Raw genomic sequence first — 24787 nt, 5'->3', positions numbered from 1 at the left:
TTGCGGCAATGTTTAGTAATTCACTGTGTAGAATGTGTTTTTTCTGTGCTGGAAGAGGGGAATCACCAGCAAAAGATTGCTGAAACTGGAGCCAAAACTAGATTGTTGATAGTAATGGTGGATTGTACTCTACTGAATACAACTGTCTCAACATATTTGCATGGACCCTGTGAAGTGGCAGGAGACCTGACCTGAGTTGTATGGCTTGTCTGACAATGATGAATGACTGTGCTGCTGTTGTTACTGAATCAATATTTTTTTTTTGTGTGTGTGTGTATACATGAATGGGGTAGGGCAGGTTGATGGAATTTTGCAGCAAGAAGCAGGGAAATCAAATTGATAATTTAGTAAAACATTCTCTGCCTTTCATTTGTCTATGTGCTAGCACATTTGCCTGGTGTAATTTTTCTCCTTATTTTTGATCTAATTGAAATCAAGATTTTGCACAGGATGTTTACAGTATTTTCAAATTGACTGCTAATACTGGAAGGTAATGAGATTTGTCTTTCTTTTGGTGGAGGGGGCAGGTTGCAGAGGGAAGGACTTTACCGATTAAGTCCTTATCAATTATGCATGGTGTCCTCTAGCACTGAAAGAAAACTGTTTAGAGCATTACTTTGAAGAGTTTAAAAGCTCCTGTCTCACTCTACACATTTCAATCACAAGAAAATAAAATGTTCTGAAATTTCTAACACTGCTTCCCATACCCATTAAATCGAGCCTTGTGGAAAAATAGGATGGGCACTAACCAAGCCATGGAGAGCCCACACCACTTCCTACTCCCAGGGGCCTTTAACATGAAGGCTACACTCTAGACCTTGTCAGTTTATGCAGGTGTAACCTGAGGTGGGAGGGGCAGGGAATCTACTCTGTTGTTGAAAACTGTTTTCTTTTCACCACAGGGCATATAAAACCATCGAAGAAGATGATCTAAAGTTTCCCTTGGTATACGGGGAGGGAAAGAAGGTAGGGAATTATGTTGCCTACGAACAGGAGTGTTTGTATTTCTATTGGTCATTCGGGGGACCAGGTTAGATAGTGATTGTAGCAATGAAATAAGAACTTGTCCTACTCCCCTACCGTTTCATCCCAACTCCCACCTGAAAGCACACAGTTCCTTGTTATTATTACTCTTGCAAGGTTATTTGCCAACCTATAGAATGTAATTATTTCCAAAAGTCACATGCTGGTAATTTAAACAGGGTACATCATGAACCTGGGCATTCTGTCAATCAAAGGCTGCACTCAGTGAATTAATCCTGCCACATTTTTCAGCCCAATACATTAATGCAGATTCCTTGGCTGAGCAAACAAGGACATTTGAAGTTGAATAGTTATTTCTACAAATAATTTCCATTTTTTTCTGCCTGAATCTTAGCCCTTTCACTTTCTCGTAAGCTGATTCTGCTGATCTCTTCTTTGCCATTCTTTTCTTGCTTATTTCAGAGGGTGCAGACTTATGGAAATAGCTCCAAAGAACCAGAGGAAAGACAAGGAAACATTTAGTTATGAGTTAATGGATGGTAGATTTAGATTCAATACAACCACAGCAGTACCTTGCATTTATAAAGTATGCTTAATGTGGCAGTACCAAAAACTCTTCATAGGATTGTCACCAAAAGGTACTTGACACCAAGCTGAGCCATAAAGAAGCAAATGACCTAATGCTTGTTGGAGGTGCAAATTTTAAAGAGCATCTTAAAGGATAAAATAGCAACGTTCAAAGAAAATAGGATAAATTGGAAAAGAAATTATAGAGCTTATGGTGAAAGAGCAGGGAAATGGCATTAAATGGATAACTTTCCCAAAAATCTGGCACAGGGACAGTTGGCCAAATGTGCCCATAAATCAGTAGGTCATTCAATGATTTTATGAAATTGCCTGATGTTCTTTCCTACAATTTTACTTTGTTTGGTCCTGTTGCCTTATTATATCCTCAGTTTTTCTTTGGATCTGTTACTTCTGTCTAAGTTCTTCTACTTTTAAATTTTCTTCCTTCCTGTTCTTTTACTTTATATTCTGCAGTTCCTTTTTCTGAGAACATGAGAATGGATGGAACCAGAAGACGTTACCCCCATGACCAAATACCATGTAGTCTTGACACACTCAACTTCTGAGTTGTAGGCTGGTGTTCTGTTCTTGGAATCGAGCATGAAGTCCAAGGTGGTTCTGCCATTTTGAAGCCTTGCTAAGTTACTGGAGACACAATGTAATTGGTCCCATGATGGTTACTTCTCCCTGGGAAACCTTCTTCCCATCAGACACTTCAAAGAGGTTCATCATATTAATTCTTCAGAGACCCTGCACAGTGCCAAATGGCTGCCTATTTGTGACTCCATTTCCAGCACACTTGATCCTTGAGTCAGTAAGTTGGGGGTTCGAGTACCCTTGCAGAGATTTGAGAACGAAAGTCTATTATAGGGGAATGTTACACTATTAGAGATGCCCCTTTCAGATAATGAGCAGGCACGGTAGTGTAGCGGTTAGTGTAACGCTATTACAGCGCCAGCGACCCGGGTTCAATTCTGGCCGCTGTCTTTAAGGAGTTTGTACGTTCTCCCGGTGTCTGCGTGGGTTTCCTCTGGGTGCTCCGGTTTCCTCCCACATTCCAAAGACGTACGGGTTAGGAAGTTGTGGGCATGATATGTTGATGCCGGAAGCGTGGCGACACTTGCAGGCTGCCCCCAGAACACTCTATGCAAAAGATGCATTTCACTGTGTGTTTTGATGTACATGTGACTAATAAAGATATCTTATAATACATAAAATCTGAGCCACACCTGTCCTCTCAGGTGGATGTGATGGATTTCAGAGTAATGAGCTATCCCTTGTGGCTTGCTGATCCCTCACTCAGCTTGACAGAATATCTGGCTGCTTTCACATTACTGTTTGTGAAATCTTGGTGTGTAAGCTGGCTACCTTGTTTCTTAAGGAACTATGGAGTCTATGCTTTGATAAAATATTTAATTGGCCCCAGGATAGTCTGGCTGCTTTTGAAGAGAAAACATATGGTCATCTACCAATTTCCTTCACAAGCTTAATGATTATTGAAGGGATGGAGTAGGCATACAGTGAATGCTCCTGCTGGGCCCACTTCCCCCTCAACAACCACTGCCTCCATATAGTCTTGACTAGCTAAAAATGCTTTGGAGCACTCTGAAATGGACATGTAAGGTGCTATATAAATGTAGCCCAGCTTTCCTGGTTTCCAATGCAACCACAATGATTGTATCTCATGATGAATTCATTTTACACAAAAAGCTGTGGAGCCTTTCTGATAAATTGACTATATAAATGCAAATTTGTTCTTTCTCCACCAGTCTCTCTGGTCCCTCTAGTCAATCTCATTCTTTCTTTAGGCTTTTATTGTTCCATCCATTTTTAACAATCTAATCTTTCGCTTTGACAGCTGTAAAGTTCAAACAATCTCTGCCTCACCACCTCGGTCTGTTTTATTGGTATAAATACATAAACCCTTCTCCTTCGGTTTTTAGGTATGGAAAGAAAAAAAGATTTGCATATATAAGGTGCTTTTCATAACCTCAGGACGTTTCAAAGTAATGTTACAAGCAATGATCCACTTTTAGAATTGTCATTGTTGCAATTAGGAAATGTTGACGCTCAACTTACACATGGCAAGCTCCCACAAACACCAATATGAAAAAGACAAAATATTAGAGTAAAATTCACCCTCTGTTATATGCTCTAAAATGCATAATGAATTAAAATATGCACATTGCAATCCACTTCCAAAATCCACTTTGACTTACTTTAATGGAAATGAGTATTAGGAGCAGAGTTTGTCACTTTTAAATCATATAATATCAGATGAATTTCTACCCCAATCTTTTCTGTGGTGTTCTGTGAGGGCCAGAACACCGCAAATAATTCATCTGGTCTTGCTTGAAGTGGTGCCAATGCATCTTTTGTGGAAACCTGCTGTGCATAATTTGGGTGCAACATTTCCAGAAATTATAACATTGATACACTATAAAAGTACCATTTTGAAAGTGCTTTGGGATATCCAGATGTCCGGCCATAAGCAGCGTGAGCCTTTCTCTTCTTATTCTTTTTTTTTACCAACTACATTTTCCTTTGGTATCCCAAAGACTCCATTTCCTGCCAAATGTGTCCTGTTTCCCTGTCCTGAGTGATCTGTGATGGAGGGAAAGAAACTTGCTGACAGTCAAGCTGAGTAAAATATTGCATGTTCTCCATGGACAGAAATACCTTCACAGCTCAATTAACACGACAAGTTGGAACTATGGATTGTGTTAATGAAGCACAGGGGAAAAACACAATGCTTGAGCTCCGAAAAAAATCCCCATTTCTCAGGAAAGCCAGCTCTGTCACAGAAACTCCCCACCTCCAAGTCCAATCAGTGTATCACAACGAGATAAAAAAACGAATGAGAAATTGATGCTTTACATGGTTATTGAAATTCAGCTCGTGTGTCAATTTCACTGGTGGATAGATACTGGAACTCATAAATATTAAAAGGTTCACTGATTGAACATTGGCAAGATGTGAAATGTTCAGTGCGTCCAGTTCAAGATGAGCATAAGCTGCCACATAAGTGAGACACATTATCTATCCCTGGGCTACTCCAGAATGTTAAGAACAAAATTCAGGCCTATAGTCCAAATGCCACACAGTCAAAGGTGCTTTTTTTCTGGATGAGGTGTTAACTGAGGTCTAGTCATGGCTGTCTATAAAAGACCCCATAGTGGAAGCTAAAAGAAGAGCAGGACAGTTTTTGCTGCAGTTAGTATTTATCCTTTAAGTTGCATAATAAAACAATATATTATTTGGCCATTGCTGTTTGTGAGAGTTTTCTTTGTGCATCTCAGCTATGGTCTTTCCTCATTTAAATGAGAACTGTGTTTCAAAAGCAGGTCACTGTTAATAAAGTTCTTAGGGATTTCCTGAGATAGTTAAGGTGCTGTAAAAGTGCAAGTCTTTCCTTTCTTTGCCAGTCTTGAAACTATCCATTTTCAGTAGTGTAGTGGTTAGTGTAAAGCTATTACAGCACAGAGACCAAGGTTCAATTCCGGCTGCTCTCTGTAAGGAGTTTGTACGTTCTCCCTGTGACTGTGTGGATTTCCTCCGGGTGCTCCGGTTTCCTGCCACATTCCAAAGACATATGGGTTAAGAAGTTGTGGGTATGCTATGTTGGCACTGGAAACGTGACAACACTTGCGGGCTGCCTCCAGAACATCCTACGCAAAAGAGGCATTTCGCTGTGTGTTTTAATGTCCATGTGACTAACAAAGAAATCTTACTTCACTGCCAAAAACTTTCTATCATTGAATGGCAAGTCTTTTTTTTCAAGAAACTCCTCAGTACGTTATTTGTTGGTTTTTGAAACTGATAGAACATAGAACGGTACAGCACAGGAACAGGCCCTTCGGCCACGATGTTGTGCCAAACTAATTTAATTAGTAATCAAATGCCCAATTTAACCAATCACTTAGAGTTCTAGATCTGTTGTGTCACTGGATATTTATCTAAATGTCACATTATGTAATAAATTTGAAAACCAGAAACTGTGAGAAGAACATAGATCGAGTGGACAGTCAGAGACTTTTTCCCAGTGCGACAATGGCTAACACGAGGGGACATAATTTTAAGGTGATTGGAGGAAGGTATAAGGGGGATGTTAATTTTTTTTACACAGAGAGTGGTGGGTGCGTGGAACGCACTTCCTGCAGAGGTTGTGGGGGCAGATACATTAGGGACATTTAAGAGACTTTTAGATAGACACTTGGATGATAGAAAAATAGGGGGTTATGTGGGAGGGAAGGGTTAGATAGATCTTAGAGCAGGATAAAATGTCAGCACAACATTGTGGGCCGAAGGGCCTGTACTGTGCTGTTCTATGTTCTATTAACATGCTTTGGAAAATGTATGTACCATGTCTACAGTTAGGAATACATAGATGCTATAAACATTATACATAAACTGTTTAAGTGTGTAACTTTACAAAGTGAGGCTTCCAGCACTGAATCTCACAGGGTGGTTGTGAGGATCAGACATAAGGTATAGTCATTAAAAGCAGTGATGCAAATGGTGAGAAAGTCTGAGCCTCCAATGCACATATGTGGTTGAAGGAGCAGGAAGAGCCTCTGAAAAGTTTGCCATCCACATTCTTTCATGTAAACATGGTACAGATGCATATTCGTTCTTGATAACTAAAAGATTCTCTGAGAATTTGTCAACTCTTCTTAATTATGAAAGCATTCATGACTTTTAATATTGAACCAAACCACACTGAGTTATTCTGTCAGTACATTTAAATAGAAGACCTACCTCTTGCTAAACCTTGGAGACACAAGAGGCTGAAGATGCTGGAATCTGGGGCAGCAAACTATCTGCTGGAGGAACTCAGCGGTTGAACAGGATCGAAGCTGCTCGATCCGCTGAGTTCCTCCAGCAGATAGTTTGTTGCACTTGCTAAACATTGCTTGATTCCTTTCAAGCATCAAGCAGTAGGTTATGTGGAATGGGTTCCGTTTGCTCAACATGCATGGAGCAACTACAGCCAGGGTTATTTTCCCATTTTCTTTATTTTCCTCACTTTTCATTTACTCCAATTCCACCCTCCTGCCTTATGGTTGGACAAGTAATGACCAGTTGAAGTATGAGGCTTATTTTTCACTGCTTAAAGCTTACATTGTGCAATCCCGGGTTAACTCACAAAGGACTGGTCACTGCACTGTGACAGAGCCATTCTGATTATATATCCTGTCTTGTGTACCCTGGGTATCTCAAGCACCTCGCAGGCAATGAAGTACATGGTGAAGTATTATGTTATTCGTTGTAAATAAGAAATGGCCATATTAATTTAAAATGTTTCTTTTAAATTGGTTTATTGGTTGATGTAATTGATGTGCATACTGAGGTACAAAATGTGATTTTTTCACCAGGCCCGTGTGATGGCAACTATTGGTGTGACTCGAGGATTTGGAGACCATGATTTGAAGGTTCATGATTCAAATATCCATATAAAACCCTTTCTCTCGTGCACACCCGAGGTAAAGTAATCCTACTATCTACTATATCATGTTGTTTTCAAACCTCAGTCTATCCCTTTTAAGTACTGTTGGCATTTTATCCAATTGCCTACCGAAATGGGATTACCCCAAATTTCCTTTCATTCAATGTTGGCAAAAGAACAAGGCATCCTTCTTGTATTCATATCAATAACCGTAGGCATCAATTTCCATAGCTGCCTTCTCAAGCTGGTTTAGTTGTTGGGAAACCAAAGTGTTCTGTGTGATCCTAAAATGACCTTTCCCATGTGTGGACAGTTGGAAGATCTCATTCATCCATCTCCCTACGACTCCCACATCTTCCTCTTCTTGCTTTTGAGAGAATAATTTGTAATCTAGGGCTAACTCACCCGAAGAACAAATTTCCAGAGCCTTCTTCCAAATTAATGCTTGCAATCTTCATTGTCCTCAGCGGCTTTAGAGTCTTCGGTAACCGGTATATTACCACATGAAATAAAAACAGAAAATGCTGGAGATACTCAGCTGGTATCTGTGGAGAGAGAACAGAGTTTAGGATTCAGTTCAATATCCTTTCATCTGAATGACGAAATGTTATAAATCAAAGAGGTTTTAACACTGCAGAGATAAAGAGAACGAAGTCATAGACTTCGACCAAGTCATAGTCATAGTCATAGACCAAGAGAGACTGAATTGCTCAAATGGTTGTCGTGCTGGCTGAGAGAGTGCTGTTAAAGCTTGTTGAAAGGGCACAAGTCACAGTCCCTGTGGTTGCAAGGGAATGTACAGTGATAAGGGAAATGGGTGTTGGTGGTGGGTCCTGTAGAGAATGGTCCTTTTGGGTACATTAAAAGGGGAGGATAAGATGTACCTGCTAGTGGCATTACGTGGAAATGACATATGATAAGGGATACATTGGACAATCCATTGAATGTGGAGCTGGTGGAATGAAAATGGAGAATCAGGGAACCCTATCCGTGCTCCAGGTAGGAGTAAGGTGGGTTGGAGTAGTGGTGTGGTGGAGGGGGATCCATAGTTAAGAAAAATGTAAGACACTTCAGAAGCACCAGTGTGGAAAGTGTCATCATCGGAACAGATAAGATGGAGCTAGAGAAACTGTGAGACTGGAATGTTTACAGGAAGCAGAGCCGTAATCAGGATAGATGCAGGAGTCTGTGCGGTTGTAATGGATGTTGGCTGCTAAGCTATTCCCTGAGATAGAGAAATTGTGAAACAGTCAGTTCCAGCATCGTTTTTTATTTCTTTCCACTCTGTCCTTGTTCATTTCCTTTAAACAGAGCAGTTGCAGATAGCAAGGCTTCAGCAAACCTCTCAGCAGACACCACCGCGTCTTGTGTTGATAACTTTCTCTTTGTCTCCACACACGTAGTCCCATCTCTACAACTTTAAAACATTCTCAACTTCTAACATTTTCTAGTCCAGAAGAATGTTAACTCTTTCTCTTTCTGTAGGTGCTGCCTGACCTGCTGAGTATTTCCACAACTTTCTGATTTTATTTCAGATTTCCACTATCTGCAGATTTTTTTTAGCTTCTCAATAATGCTACATGAACTGTTGGAGGTGTTCCACACTGAGTTTTTAGTTATCTGTGGACAACTTGCATGCAACCTGTTGTAGAGCATTATAACCACATTGTAGATCCAGTACTGAAAGCCAGATTTCCTGATGATACTATCAATAGGAAATCCCTTTTTTAGAAGTCATGTATCATTGCTAGGTTGAGATTTGATTGGTAATCATTGTCATGAAAATAAAATCAAGTAGTTTCTGTAATGGTCACCTGAACTGTAAGTCAATTTTAAGTTTTACTGGTAACTTGAAGTTGCCTTGCATTGATCTCTAAATATATTCTAGGTTATTATGAATAGAAATCTTCCAACAAGTAGAAAATTAAAATCACATCATAAATTCCGAAGGACTGTTCTCAGAGTGAGGAGTTAGCCATGATTTTGTCTGCCAAGTTTCCAATTTTTCTGAAATAAAATGGTATGATCTCTTTGAATATTCAGATCAATGAAGACAATTAAGACATTTTGGGAGAGAGAGTTCCAATTCTGTACAAAATGGGTATAAAGTTGGCATAATGATCCGACCATTCTTGGGCTGGGCGAGTGAACAGTGGGTTTGCTATTGAGCACTTAGCTGCATCTCACCAGCTGAGGGAGAGCTGGGAAACAATCAGTTCCTTTATGTAAGTCAGCTGGCAGGTTGTGCCAGATACAGTGTGAGGCAGGAGGCATGGGAGTTTGGGGAGAACTGGGAGGTGGGTGACCAGGGTGGGGTCTGAAGGAAGAGCGTGCAGTGAGCTTGCGGCATTCCTGTGGAAACAGGGAGAGCTCTGTCACTCCATCTGTTCCCACGAAACATAAATGACAAAACAGATTGGGACCCTTCTCGTGGAATGGCCACCTGTGAGCAACCTATCGTCTAGACCACTCAAAGCTTGATACAGATAGGCAAAGCAAATGTAGTACATTGGTCCTTCACAACTGCAAACAGAGCACTTTGCAATTGAAAAATTGTCTGTAAACAAAAAAGTTGTTGCTTCTTCACAAGGCAGCTATGATAATGCATCTTTGATAGGACTCTGTTTTGACGTGCAGAGTGCTACAGAGTAATCTAGGTGTTGGATTATCTTCTTGTCACATCATATGCATCATCGGAATAGCCAGCGTTGGCCCATAGATAGCTACCAGAGTGGATCCGATGTAATTCTTTCAGAGTCTAGCACATCAAAAAAGTGGTGCGCTTTGAGACTTGATGTTGACTCGGTTGCCCTAAGAAGGGAAAATCTTAAATCCTGAGCAAGGAATCTGTGCCATTCCCACTTGCTGAAGCATTTGCTGGCTTACCTGAACTCCTCTGCTGAAAGGAAACTTGTGTATGTGGCTGTCTGTTTTCAGTAATACTGTTTGAGGCTTGATTTCAAGATATGGAAGAGTGTGAGTCCATTGGCTGGGAAATTGTGTGCTGGGATTCACCAACCCAGCCACAGAACAGCAGGAGAGTGTGATCTGCCCACATCAGACAGCTCTGGCTGGGTGGCTGAACATTCTCCCAAGAGTTTCTTCGGGGAGTTGAGTGGGGCTTGGGCTAAGCCACAAGGCTTATTGGCAGCAAGGCTGCTGAAATAAAAAGGTGGAGATGGAGGTGAGAGGGGCAATTGGCAATCAGGGAGGGTCTCTGGAGAGGGTGAACAACAGTAGTTGAAGGAACAGTGTCTTTGGGAGAGAGTGATTGGTCAGCAGATGGAAATTGGGGAGTGGTTGGAGTGGGTAGTGGGGGGAGGGTTGCAGAGATATCATTTGGGGGGAAAAGTACAAAAAGGGAAGGGGGTGAAAGAAGGGGTTGGAGCTGAGAGGGGAACATGGAGGCAATTGGGGGAGGAGAGATCAAAATAGGCAGTCTGAAGGAGGGAACTGAAGCAATTAGCTAATCAGGGTAAGGGAGGAAGGTCGAGGAAGACGTTGTGGACAACATTTTGTGTATGTGTGAGGGTGCATATTTGTCCATTTATGTGCAGCAGAGCCTGGTCTCCAATTGTCTTGGACTTCCTTGCCACTGGGCCAAGGTATGCTTTGTCAAGACCACATGGTAGCTGGTGTGCAGTGGCCATTCCACGTTAAAAGAATTCATGCGCAGGCACCTTCCTTTTCTCAGAACTAGAGTGGAAACAAATCATCCTTGAACCAAGCAACTGCCAAAGAAGACGATGGCTTCGATATGGCAGGGTTTATCCCTTGCGACATGTTACTCCTGTACTATTTCAGTCCTGCAGTTTAATCAATCTGCATGCTAACCAAAACCTTTTTAATTAAATACTTGATTTACTGCATTGATCGCAAACTTAATACACATATTTTCATCTGCAAATGAGTGCTGGATATTCAGTGAAGGTGCATTTAGGAGAATGAATGCTATAATTCAGTTTTGGAGGGTGAAATATCCATTTCAATCTTGAATCTGACAGCCCAAAGCCATAAAGTCACTGAAGACTTGAGGCATAAAAATATTAAATGATTGATGTGAGTGGCCTCACAATTTCATAAAATTTCACTTTATTCTCTTTCTTGTTTGTGCATATTTGTCAGAGAATCAATGTCAGTATTCACAGCATGATGGGCAAGAATTGCATCCCTTGTAAATAGAGCTTGCACCCTATAGTCACTAAAACAATAGTTTATGTGGATCCTGCACATAAGACTCCTTTACATTAGAAAATCAATGTGAACAAAAACATAGTGTTTTGAACCAACAATTCACTTTGTGCTTGGTTGAGTGTGCTGATTTTAAATAAACGTTTTCCAAGTTCTTAAACACCTTTCACAGACACAAAGAACTTGTGGCACAACCCATATTGCTAACACATGCAAATATGTATTTAAATAGCAATTTGTTTTGCTGTGTTGCTTGCAAACAACTTTGTTATTAATTTTGCATTCTACCAGATATAACTGCTGTAATATCAAAAGTTTAATTAGAAACGCTTAAGACTTATTTTCAGTTCCTTAAGTAAAAGCACGTGTATTTAAAAAAAAACTAATGTGAGTTAAATAACACATTAAGAATGTAGCTTCTGCACTAGATTTTACTGTAGTTGTGTCATATGGTCTCTACATATTAGAAATTTGCATCTTCCCTGCTCAGAGTAATTCAATTCAAAGGAGAGTCGGGCCTATCTTGCATGGTTTATGAGCTGCTGAGATGAGGTAAGATAGAATGTCAGGGTGTTGCCATGGGGATTTTAACTGTATAATTTCCACAGAGAAGCCAGTGAAATGCTGTTGGCCTAAAAAGCTGAAATTTGGTCCGATCTAAATGCCTCTTAAGGCCAAGAGCCTTACACAAGTGGCAGGTGACAACTTCTCTCCTGAAATTAAAATAAAGCACATTTGGAAACAATAGCATTTATGCTTGCAATGTTTTCCTATACAAAAAGGAGAATGGAATACATTATTCTGTTACTGAAAGCTTGTTTGTATTTTTCTCTTATCGTTTAGGCATTTAGGATTTATTGTTATTCATATCAGTTTGATTTTACAACCATGAGAATCTTTAATGCGCTGGTTCCATGAATAATTGATGGAATAATGGTGGGAGAATTCGTTTCCTGCACATGCATGAAAAAAATGAAGCCTCCTTTGAAATGTTTGTTTCAAATAAAGAAATTTTAATTGATGTGTGTACAGGTGAGAGTCTACGACTGTACAGAGCATGAACATGATGCAGATGATACACTGGTTCTAGCGACTGATGGCCTATGGGATGTTCTGTCAAACAAAGAAGTGGCAGACGCTATCACCAGCTTTCTTGCCAACTGCGATCCTGATGATCCACACAGGTCTGTGAGGAACTCTAATTGGTTATCAATTGCTAGTTAATAATCCAGAGTGAATAATCTGTAATGGAAATATTTTTATTGAAGTATTTACTATGCCATTAATCAGAGGTTGGCCATTTAGAGCTGAGGAGGAAGTTCTTTATTTAGGAAGTAATTAGTTTATTATTGTCACATGTACTGAGATACAGTGAAAGACTTTGTTTTGCATGCCATCTAGACAGATCATTCCAAACACAAGTACATCGAGGTAGTACAAAAGGAAACACAATAACAGAATGCAGAATAAAGTATTACAGTTACAGAGAAAGTGCAGTGCAGGTAGACAATAAGGTGCAAGGGCCATGACGAGGCAGATTGAGAGATGAAGAGTTCATCTTTATCGTACAAGAGGTCTGTTCAAGAGTCAACAGGGGTATAGAACCAGTCCTTGAGCCTGGTGGTACATCTTTTCAAGCTTTTCTATCTTCTGCCCAAAGGGAGGGGGGAGAAGAGAGAATGGCTAGAGTAGGTGGGGTCTTTGATTTTCAGAGGCAGGGAAGTGTAGACAGAGTCAATGGAGGGGAGGCTGGTTCTCGTGATTGGGCTGTGTTCACAACTCTTTGCAATTTCTTGCGGTCTTGAGCAGAACAGTTGCCATACCAAACTGTGATGCATCCGGATAGGATGCTTTCTATGGTGCATCTGTAAAAATTAGTGAGGGTCATTGGAGACATGCCAAATTTCCTTAGCCTTCTGAGGAAGTAGAGATGCTGGTTTGCCTTCTTAGCCATAGTGTCTATGTGGTTGGATCAGGACAAGCTATTGGTGATATTTACACATAGGAGCTTGAAGCTCTCAACCACCTCCAGCTCAGCACCATTGATACATGCAGGACGTGTATTCTGCCCCACTTCCTGAGGTCAATGGCCAGCCCTTTTGTTTTGCTGACATTGTGGGAAAGGTTGTTGTTTACATCTTTGGAATTCCCAGTGGTGTTTGGATGGAGATTCAGTCATTGAGTGTATTCAGATCTGAGTTCAACAGATTTATGGACTAAAGGAATCAAGAAATACGGAATAGCAATGTGGAAAAGGTACAGAACCAGCCATATTCTTATTGAATATACACACGTAAGATTTAGGAGCAGGACTAGACCTCCGACCCTTCAAGCCTGTTCTACTACAGTAAAACTCTGATAATCCAGCACCCTTGGTAATGCCAGGTTTTCCAGATTGTTGGATGTTACTCCTATTAAAATGCAGACATACTTTTATTTCACATTTTTCACGTTACACAGTAGTATAATAATTTATAGTGAGTATTGTGCTTCCTCTATGGCAAGTTTGTTCTCTTTTCCAAAACTCCACATAATACTCCAGGTAGAGGCTCACATACAATTGCAGTAAGACATTTTTTCTCCTGTACTCAAATCCTCTTGTAATAAGAGCCAACATATCATTGTTGTAAATGTTTGTTGTACCCACATGTTAACTTATAGTGACTTGTGTACAAGTACACCCAAGTCTCTTTGAATATCAACATTTCCCAATCTGTCATTATTTTAAAAAACACTCTGCTTGGTGTACTGAAGTGGATGACCTCATATATCTCCACATTATTTTCTACCTGCATTATTTCACCCACTCACTTAGTTTATCTATATCCTCTTCACATCCCACTCACAACACCACATGATGTTGTATCATCAGCAAACTAGGAAATGTGACATTTGGTCCCCTCAGCAAAATCTTTGATGTGGATTTTGATTAGCTGGGGTTCAAGCATAAATCCTTGTGCTACCCCACTAGTCATTGCCAGCTAACCTGCAAACACCTTTTTATTTCTCATTTTTTGCTCTCTGTCTGTTCACCAATCTCAATCCATTCCAGTGTTTTACCCTGAGTTCCATGTGTTCTAACTTTGTTAACCAACCTCTCACATAGGGACTTATCAAAAGCCTTCTGAAAATCTAAGTACACCATACCCATTCTAGTCATAACCCCAAAGAATTCCAGTAGAGTGGTCAAACATGGTTTTCCCTTCATGAATGCCAGCTGACTCTGCTCAATCCTATTATCCTTCTGTATATTTGCATCCTTCAATATCCTACTACTGATGTTGGGTTAATAGATCAGTGCTTTCCCTATCCCCCTTTCTCTTACACAATGGAGTCACATTTGCCACACTCCAATCTACAGAAACCATTTTAGAATCTATAGAATTTTGAAAGGTGACAACCAAAGCATCCACTATTCTCTGTAGCCACCTCTTATAAAATTCTAATGGAACAAGCACATTGGACTGTATGGCCTATTCTACCTTTGACTTCTTTATGTTATTATACAGAATATTTCATGTAGTTATTGCTATAACTCTGTATAGTAAAGGAGACATTTTGGCCCATTGTGAAACTGTTGGATCTTTGCCAGAGTAATTCAAAACTAATCCCCAGTGTCTTGTTCACTACCTATTTTCAAATATTTATCCAATTTATCCTTGTATAAATAGTCTGCCCCAGCTATTTGTCCATGTCAAACCATGCATTGCTCTCAACAGCCTTCTGCTTAGTGAAATTTTCTTTTAACCTGTTTCCTCAGTCTCTTACTGAAGTTTTTAACTTACTGCACAATGCTCACTGGATCCATAAATTAGAGGAAGCAGTCTTTTTCCATTCACTGCATTAAATCCCCACACAATTTTGAAAGTATCCACTAAATCTCTTCATGTCTCAACTCCAACAGAAGGAATCCTACAGTGTAATTTTTTTTGCCTGTTAACTTCAGTCTCCCACTTTTGGCATCATCTTAGTGAACCAATGGTTCACCTTGGTAGGACTTCTATATGCCAACAGTTTTTAATTTTGGCTGAGCTTTAACTATTGAATGTTTGGCTGGTGGAGACACGAGATCTCACAAAAACTCTTGACCCCTTCCATTGTCTCTAAATTGTTATATTGCTTGTCCGACATTTTGTACCAAATATACAAAAATCTCCACCGATCCTTTTGTACCTTCCCCAGAACCTCAATATCCTTTAAATAACATTGCTTTATAATTTAACTATTATTAAAAATGTAATCTATTTGTGGGGAGTGTTGACTACAACCCCTTGCCAGATCCAAATGACCTACTATACTTGTGAGCTCAGTTCCAAGGTTCAGTGCAGTGGAAAAGAGGCAGAAGCCCATATTGCTGCAGCTCCACCCTCCTTCCACTGCCCTGGCATTTCCGGAGCTTTCCTGGAGAGACTGGACAACACATGGGCACCAGTCAAATGAATTATTGTAGCAATTATATCAGGGCACAAAAGGGTCAGGATGCCAACACATTTTGATCACTAAATGACTTGGATTATTTCCTCTGATGCTCTATGGTGGGTTTAAAGATCTAAGAATGTTTTCTACTTGTATTCACTTTGAAGACCAAGTAATATATTTCTTAGGAAAGAGCCATATTGTGCACAGCAGTCAGTGTTGTTGTGGCCTGTAGACCTGGGTTCAATCCTAACCACTGATGCTGTCTGTGTGTGTGTGCAGTTATCCCAGTGACCACATAGGTTTCTGCCAGGTATTCCAGTTTCCTCCAGCATCCCAAAGATGTGCTGGTAGAATAATAGTTTACTATAGATTACCCTTAGTGTAAATAAATGGCAATAGAATCAAAGGGGGAGTTGATGGGTAAGTGAGAGAATAAGTTGAATGGTTACAGCAGAATAAGGGGATGGGACTGTTAGTATTGCTCAGTCGGCATGGACCTAATGTGTGAAATGGCTTCCTTCTCTATCATAATGTAAGTAGGTATTCTATTACAGAATGTGATACCTCGACTGACTTTCTGATAAGATGATAACAAAACCCTATCAGCCTCTCAGAGGGATGTATGATATCTTATGGTATCATTTTTAAAAGCCAGAGTTTTTCCCCAGTGCCCTGGTCAACATTTATCGATGAACCAACATCATTAAAATAAATTACTGCTTATTTTGTCATTATTCTTTATTGGATCATCCTGTGTATATATTATCATTCCCTTCATAGGTGTATATTCAGTTTTAATGTATAAATTGGTTTAATATTGTCACATGTACCACGGTACAGTGAAAAACTTGTCTTGCATACCATCCATACAGATCAATTCATTACAACAGTGCATTTAGGTTGTACAAGGTAAAATAATAAGAGTGCAGAATAAAGTGTTACGGTACAGAGAAAGTGCAGTGCAGGTAAACAGTAAGGTGCAAAGTCACAGCAAAGTAGATTATGAGGTCAAGAATCCATCTTATCGTACCAGGGAACCATTCAATAGTCTTAGCAGGATAGAAGCTGTCCTTGAGCCTGGTGGTATGTGCTTTCAGGTTTTTGTATCTTCTGCCCGATGGGCGGGGGAGAAAAGAGAGATTTAGACATCGTTTGTGAAAGGTGTCAAATAAAAATGCAATTTTTTCGCTCTTTATTTTCACCTCTTTTTCTTATTTTCACTTTGTCTTTTTCTTCTGAATTCAGTCACTGTAATGTTCTATATGGAATGCATTGAGCCAGTATGGTGTTTGGAGGACAAAATTCTGCTGACTTCTGGTGGCAGTTCCAATTGGAAACATTAGTATTCAGCTCTTAAAATGCGGAATCGCTACACTGATTCTGCATCATGTCATACTTCGCACAGGATTTATAATACCATGATATAAATGGGAATTATAAGCAAAAATTTAGGAGGCAAAGGGGAAAGTAAGTTACTTTTTAAATTTTACTTTGGTTTACAGTCTTTATTTTTTTTATTCATTATGTTTTAGTTAATTTATTTCTTAATTATTTACTTCAATTTTAATGTCTCTGAACATTACAACTGTCAAAGGCCTGCCCACAGCTTTGCTAGCAGTCAAACTCTGCTGGGGTGTTTCAGGCAGGGCTTTAACACTGTGCCCTCTAAGGCCCGGTAACCTTCAAGACCACGCTGCTGGATTCTGAGGTTCACAGTGCCAGTGGAATAGGCCAGTTAAGAAGGGATGTGAATGGAGCTCTGGCATTGATTCTGGGTGGTGGAATCAAGATGGTCCAATGCTGCAATAACTTAAGGTTGCACTGAGTCTAACCTGAGAGAAATTTTAAGCAAGATATTAAACATTTGATTTGATGACTAGTTTCAGTTTGTGTTTTAAATGTGTGCACAAATGATGAAAAATGAAAGTTCAGCAATTGAATAAAATGAGGTCACACCAGCAACTTTTTTTGGATAGTGTAGTGTAAATGATGCTTTGAGAACCTTAAAAACTGAATGTACCTGGTGGTACAACTTTCAATATTTTGTTGTATCAGCCACTGTTGTTAGTTCGGTGTTAACTACTTCCAGTAAAGGATGTCTTGTCAATGTCTCTATCTCTGTTAACTGCCTTATTACCCAGCAGCATCTAAGAGGCTATAGACACATAGGATGGTATTCTAAAGAGCAGGCACATGGCCTCTTCTGTGTTGGAAAATTTTCTGATTCTACAGTTACTGAATCTTCCAAAAAATAACCAAAATGCGTTTGAATCCTGCGATTATTTGCAATAGATCCCAATGTGCCTGCCCTAATCTTGTGAAAGTTCTCTCCCTCTTGTTCAAATCAGGTTTTAAATTATAAGAAGTCCTTGTGGATTCATGCTGTGGTCACACACCAAGTTAACAGATTGTTAAAGTGCACCAGTAGCTCCTTTTCCATTATGACAAGCAGAGTCACAGGGTTTCAAATTGTTAAGTGTTCAACAAGACTTCAAGTTCAGAATGATGTCCTTGTGAAGGTGTAATTTCCCCCCGACTCCCCCAAGTCTCAATGCAATGCAGTTCAGAAAGATTAATAGTGCCAACTCTGTTAAGTATGAAGGTAAGTCACATACGCAGAAAACTTGCATTTTATGGGGAACTGCAAGATAATCTGTTGCCACCAAGCTCATGAAAAAAACACCTGTCACATTTAATTTCATCCCATCATCATCATTCACCTATAGTTTTTAATTATGTGTGGTCACAATCTGTTCAACTGTATGATTGCATTGTAGCCAGTAAAATTAACAATAATCAACATAATTATGATCTATTTGTATCTGTAATAAAATAACAGATGGCCAGTGATAAATTACTAAAGTGTAAATTCTAGTGCTGGCTTAAAGTAATATCTTTGCTCTCAGCTAGATCAGGCAAATATTGCTTTAACATCCAATTATTTTTATCTGTTTACGCTGCGGAAAATAACTTTCAAAAGATTTGTGCATCAGAAACTGCAGCCATAATCGGAGCTAGGAAGAAATTAGAGACCTTCAGGAAATTGGCTTTGGCACTTCTAGGTGCATTTCACCTTTGCATGTTTGATGTTGGTACTGTGTCAGATGTAGATCTAATGATATCCAAGTGCACGATGACCTTTGCTGCATTTAGTGATACAAACTGATTGGTAAATGTGAACTTTCAACCTCATTTTCAGTCACGGTAAAACAAAGTGAAAAACCTGCAGTAAGGGGCAAAAAAAATTAAAGGATTCACCATTGATGTTGATGCCATTAAGCTGTCATTAGTGACGATAAAGACACAGAAAGATTTGCAGTTACGCAGGCTTCAGGGCTTCATTTGCCTATTAGGGCTTCAAATCCTTTACAGCTCATTAAGCACTTCTGTCATATTGTACTTTTGTTATGCTGGAAACTTGGGAATCAATTTGCACCTAGCAAGCTCCCACAAGCTACTTGACCAGATAATCTGTTTTTGCAATGTTGCTTGGAGAATAAATACAATTCCCACTCCCCTCCCACCATAGTCATTCTCTCTTCTCGTCCCTCCCATCAAGCAGAAGATACATAGCATGTCCCACCATGCTCAAGGACAGCTTCTATCAGACTCTTGAATGGACCGCTCATACACTAAAAGATGAACTCTTGATCTACCCATCTACCTCGTCGTGGCCTTGCACTTCATTTGTCTACCTGCACTGCACTTTCTCTGTAACTGTAACACTATATTCTACATTTTTACGACCTTGATCTATTTATAGAAACATAGAAAACCTACAGCACAATTCAGGCCCTTCGACCCACAAAGTTGTGCTGAACATGTCCCTTCCTTAGAAATTACTAGCCCTCTTACCCATAGCCCTCTATTTTTCTAAGCTACATGTACCTATCCAAGTCTCTTAAAAAACCCTATCGTATCCACTTCCACCACTGTTGCCAACAGCCCATTCCACGCACTCACCACTCTCTGAGTAAAAGAAACTTACTTACCCCTGACATCTCCTCTATACCTACACCCCAGCACCTTAAACCTGTGTCCTCTTGTGGCAATCATTTCAGCCCTGGGAAAAAGCCTCTGATTATCCACTCGATCAATGCCTCTCATCATCTTATACACCTCTATCAGGTCACCCCTCATCCTCCGTTGCTCCAAGGAGAAAAAGCCAAGTTCACTCAACCTGTTTTCATAAGGCATGCTCCCCAATCCAGACAACATCCTTGTAAATCTCCTCTGCACCCTTTCTATGGTTTCCACATCCTTCCTGTAGTGAGGCAACCAGAACTGAGCACAGTACTCCAAGTCGGGTCTTACCAGGGTCCTACTTAGCTGCAACATTATCTCTCGCCTCCTAAATTCAATTCCACGACTGATGAAGGACAATACACCACATGCCTTCTTAACCACAGAGTCAACCTGTGCAGCTGCTTTGAGCGTCCTATGGACTTGGACCCCAAGATCCCTCTGATCCTCCACACTGCCAAGAGTCTTACCATTAATACTATATTTTACCATTGTATTTGACCTACCGAAACGAACCACTTCACACTTATCTGGGTTGGACTCCATCTGCCATCTTATTGTCAGAATGATCTTTCTGGATGGCACACACAAAGCTTTTCACTGTAGTTTGGTACATGTGACAATAATAAATAATTCAGGACATTGGGGATAGCTCCCCAACCTTGCTTTGAAATAGTATCATGTGATCTCATGTGCATCTGATAAAACAGATGGAGCATCAGTTTAACATACAATCAGAAAGATTTTATATCCAACAATGAAACATTCCCTCATTATTGCAGGGGATTGGCAGACTAGATAATCCTGCCAAAGTCTCAAAAGGGGGAATTAAACCACTCGCTTTCTTAACTTTGAGGCAAGAATGCTAACAATGCAGGAGTTACTTAAATCCACACCACAAGAATACGTCTTATTGAAAGCCCTAGCGGTAGATCAATTACCAGGGGAAAAAAGAAGCCTCTAAGTCCTGTCCTGGTTTGAAACACTGGGACATTTGGGCAGTCAGGATTTAAATTTTAAAAAAAACCCTGACAATATTCATCTGGAGCTCTGGGCTGGATGCTTAAATTATGGTTCGTCACTTTTTGCAGTGGGAAGTTTGATGTGCCAAACTAATTAAACTAGTAATCAAATGCCTAACCAAACTAATCTATTCTGCCTACACAATGTCCATAGCCCTCCATTCTCTGCACATTCATGTGCCATCTATCTCTTAAATGCCTCTATCATACTTGCCTCCACTACCACCCCTGGCAGTACATTCCAGGCACCCACCATTCTCTGTGTTTAAAAAAAAAACTTGCCCCTCACGTCTCCTTTGAACTTTCTCACTTTCACCTTAAACACATGCCCTCTAGTATTAGACACTTTAACCCTGGGAAAAGGGTACCAGCGGTCTATACCTCTCATAATTTTGTAAACTTCTATCAGGTCTCCCCTCAGCCTCTTGCCGGTCCAGAGAAAACAACCCAAGTTTGTCCAACCTCTCCTTACAGCATATGCCCTCTAATCCAAGCAGCATCCTGATAAACCTGTTCTGCACCCTCTCCAAAGCCTCCACATCCTTCCTATAATGGGGTGACCAGAATTGAATGCAATACTCCAGATGCAGCCTAACAAAGCTGCAACATAACTTCCCGACTAATAGAGGCAAGCATGCCATACACCTTCTTTACTACCCTATCAACTTGTGCAGCCACTTTCAGGGAGTTATGGACTTGGTCCCCCAAATCCCTCTGTACATCAACACTTATCATCTGCTGTCCCTTTGCATGTTGGAAAGAAATAAGTTACCTTATGAGCAAAGCAAGAAATGTGGTTTTCTTAACCATTCTTTGAGGTGAGAAATGAGAGTGGAGTTTGAAGTTTGGTTCAATGATTTCTCTGTATCTTCTTGGGTCACTAATGAGAAAATGCAGTTTGACAATGCATATCTAGATACTTTCCACACTTTGCATCAGTAGGCCATGAAGAAAAGTGGCAAAAGTCACGAAACATTTGACAGTAACAAAAGATACAGTGAGGGAGTCCCATTGTTACAATCCCGGGTTACACTATGCAGTTAAATATTGTGTGGTATATGCACAATCCTCAGAATAAACACATTGCCAGGCAGGTGTGTAAATTGTAATACCTTACAATTAACGATATTGGGAGTAATAATGAATTTGATACTGTAAAGCAGGCAAATGTGAATTAGCAGCCTGTTTCACATCTTTCCCTATTTTTATATCCGTTGACGAGAATGGGACAGAAACAAGTTCACAAGATCACAAGACAAGGGAGCAGAAGCAGGCCATTCGGCCCATCGAGTCTGCTCCAAGGAAAAGGGAAAAAGAAATGGGGTGGGAAAAAAAGAAAAAAAAGAAAAGAAAAAGAAAAAAAAAGAAAAGAAAAAGAAAAAAAAGAAAAAAAACTATTCTAATCCCATTTTCCAGCCTTATCCCCATATCCCTTGATACCCTGACTATTTAGATATCTGTCTATCTCCTCCTTGAACACCCCCACTGATCTGGCCTCCACTGCTGTGCGTGGCAAGGAGTTCCACAATTTCACCACCCTCTGGGTAAAGAAATTTCTCCTCATCTCTGTCTTGAAACTGTACCCTCTAATTCTAAGATTGTGCCCTCTGGTCCTGGACTCGCCCACCAAGGGAAACAGCCTAGCCACATCTACTCTATCCTTACCTGTCAACATTTTAAATGTCGCTACGAGGTCCCCTCTCATCCTTCTGTACTCCAGTGAGTACAGTCCAAGAGCCGACAAACGCTCATCATACTTAAGCCCTTTCATTCCCGGAATCATTCTCGTAAATCTCCTCTGAACCCTCTCCAACGTCAGCACATCCTTCCTAAGATGTGGGGCCCAAAACTGCGCACAGTATTCCAAATGAGGCCTCACTAGCGCCCCGTAGAGCCTCATCAACACTTCCTTACTTTTATACACTATACCTCTCGAGATGAATGCCAACATAGCATTCGCTTTCTTAACCACCGATCCAACCTGGTGGTTAACTTTTAAGGTATCTTGTACGAGTACCCCCAAGTCCCTTTGTACTACCGCACTATCAATCTTCTCTCCTTCTAGATAATAATCTACCCGCTTATTTCTGCTTCCAAAGTGTACAACTGCACATTTCTCAACATTGAATTTCATCTGCCATTTCCTTGCCCATTCTCCTAAACTGTCTAGGTCCCTCTGCATTCTTTCTATTTCCTCTATGCTCCCTACTCCTCCACTTATCTTGGTGTCATCCGCAAACTTAGCCACACAACCATTTATTCCATCATCCAAATCATTGATGTACAAGGTAAAAAGGAGCAGCCCCAACACCGACCCCTGCGGCACACCACTAGTAACCGGAAGTTGCAGATTCACTTTCTTACACTATAGTCTGCAGTCAACACCTGTCCTAATGCATCAATGAAACCCAACAAAATTAGACAAACGATTTAATAAATTTGCTGGGTAATCATTCAGTTGATGAAAGAAGTGTTTTATGGTTTTAGGAATATAATACAGACAAAGTTTCATATTGTGGTAATTAAAGCTTCGTAATTCACATTTACATTAATTCCTTACAGATACACTTTGGCAGCCCAGGACTTGGTGATGAGAGCCAGGGGAGTTTTGAAGGACCGAGGATGGAGGATATCAAATGACAGACTTGGCTCAGGCGACGACATCTCTGTCTATGTCATTCCACTTTTGCAGGGGAATAAGTGGACATGATAAAGAAAACAACATGTTAGGGGGTAGTGTTTGTGTAGCTGGCCCCCATAATGATATTGGTGGAAGATTTCCTTTGTTTTTGTTACTTGTAGCAAAGATTATCTATGCAGTTTTACTACAAATAGAAAACAAAAGGAAATCATTGTGGTGACCAGAAAGTGAGGCAGAAGTATCAGAAATGATTCAAGCAAGTCTTATGAAAACACAGGAGATTAATAAACTGCATATTGGCAAATTCTGTTTTCAGTTCAACTTTCACAATTCTTAAATTCCATTTCTGATGTTCTTTTAATTTTTTTTCCTGCAATCAAGTAAATATCCTCTATAAATCTAAAAGGATTTATCAAAATCTCTAGAGTCTTTATGTTATGAAAATTTTGATGTATATTTTCCAAGTGCTGTAATGTTAGTGGAGAAGAAATTCTTTGTTTGCCCTGTGTTTAGCATTCTTCATATAATCAGTATGGCAATCCCCTAAGGGAGAAATGATATAATAATGTAGTAAATATTGTTTCAATTTTTATGGCTTTGTTTAAAGATGAAATCCGTTGGTCATCATAGTTCATTGAAAAGTGATACAGAGCACCAACTGTTGTATATATATGCAGGAGAAGATATGTGAAACTGCTGGTTATTTTTGTAAAATGATTTTCTTTGAGTATTGAGTAGAGACTAGCCAAGATTTCCTACAGGCTTTCATAAATTTGTCTGTTGTCATTGTCAACATATATTGCACTTATCATGAAAACAAATTTGACTGCACAGTTCTGTTCTTGGGTTCTTCCACTGATTAAATGCTTGGAAAGAGTCAAAATGCTGCAATAATCACACACTACTCATGCTGGTCTCTTACTGAAGCAGCATTAATAGATTAAAGTATTCTGCAAGAGTGATGTTCATCTCATGGAAGTAGTTCAAGTTTGATCTATGCTACTCTGAAATAATTCATAGGTGCCAAGAGAAAAATATTAATTTAAAACAAATTTCTGAGACAAATGTGAAACATTTTTATTCCAAAGCAATGTTACATTCAGCCATATTTGATGTTTTATTTCTGTGTTTTAAAAGTACTGTATAAGAAGGCTGGATTGAAGATGTAAACAATTTCAAGTATTGCGCTGTATTTGACATGAAGGTGAACTGTAAAAGGAAGTTGATGTTGCACTGTACAGTAATTAAATTTGCTTCATGTTTAAACATTTAGTTACTTTTCTTTTCCAGTTCACACAGATGGCAATGGAGTTTTCATGTAAATTTTTTTTTCAAACTTGCTAAAAATCATCTTTTCTTCCCCCCACTCCTCCCCCCCCCCCCCAAATACAGCATTCCAAGAATGAAAATGGATGAGGAACATAGACGTACTTCGTACAAACCAAGTTTTTTTTTTTACAATTAGTTTTTAATTTTACATATATTTGTGAAATG

General features: G+C 39.8%; 1 protein-coding gene across 1 annotated transcript in view; it reads left to right on the top strand.

Moving 5' to 3' along the window:
* The window catches only part of ppm1h (protein phosphatase, Mg2+/Mn2+ dependent, 1H), a 135972-nt gene extending 111413 nt beyond the window's left edge, over window positions 1-24559 (top strand). Inside the window, exons 7-10 of the mRNA XM_052030561.1 lie at window positions 903-966; window positions 6927-7034; window positions 12221-12372; window positions 23215-24559. Of these exons, the coding sequence (XP_051886521.1) occupies window positions 903-966; window positions 6927-7034; window positions 12221-12372; window positions 23215-23362 (472 nt within the window). The 3' untranslated portion in view covers window positions 23363-24559. The remainder of the gene's footprint in view (window positions 1-902; window positions 967-6926; window positions 7035-12220; window positions 12373-23214) is intronic.
* The last annotated feature ends 228 nt before the right edge of the window (window positions 24560-24787 follow it).

The sequence above is a fragment of the Pristis pectinata genome, chromosome 15 (assembly GCF_009764475.1).
Source record: "Pristis pectinata isolate sPriPec2 chromosome 15, sPriPec2.1.pri, whole genome shotgun sequence".
Lineage (NCBI taxonomy): Eukaryota > Metazoa > Chordata > Chondrichthyes > Rhinopristiformes > Pristidae > Pristis > Pristis pectinata.
The sequence above is the reverse complement of the archived record's forward strand: the minus strand, read 5'-3'. Positions and strand labels throughout refer to the sequence as shown.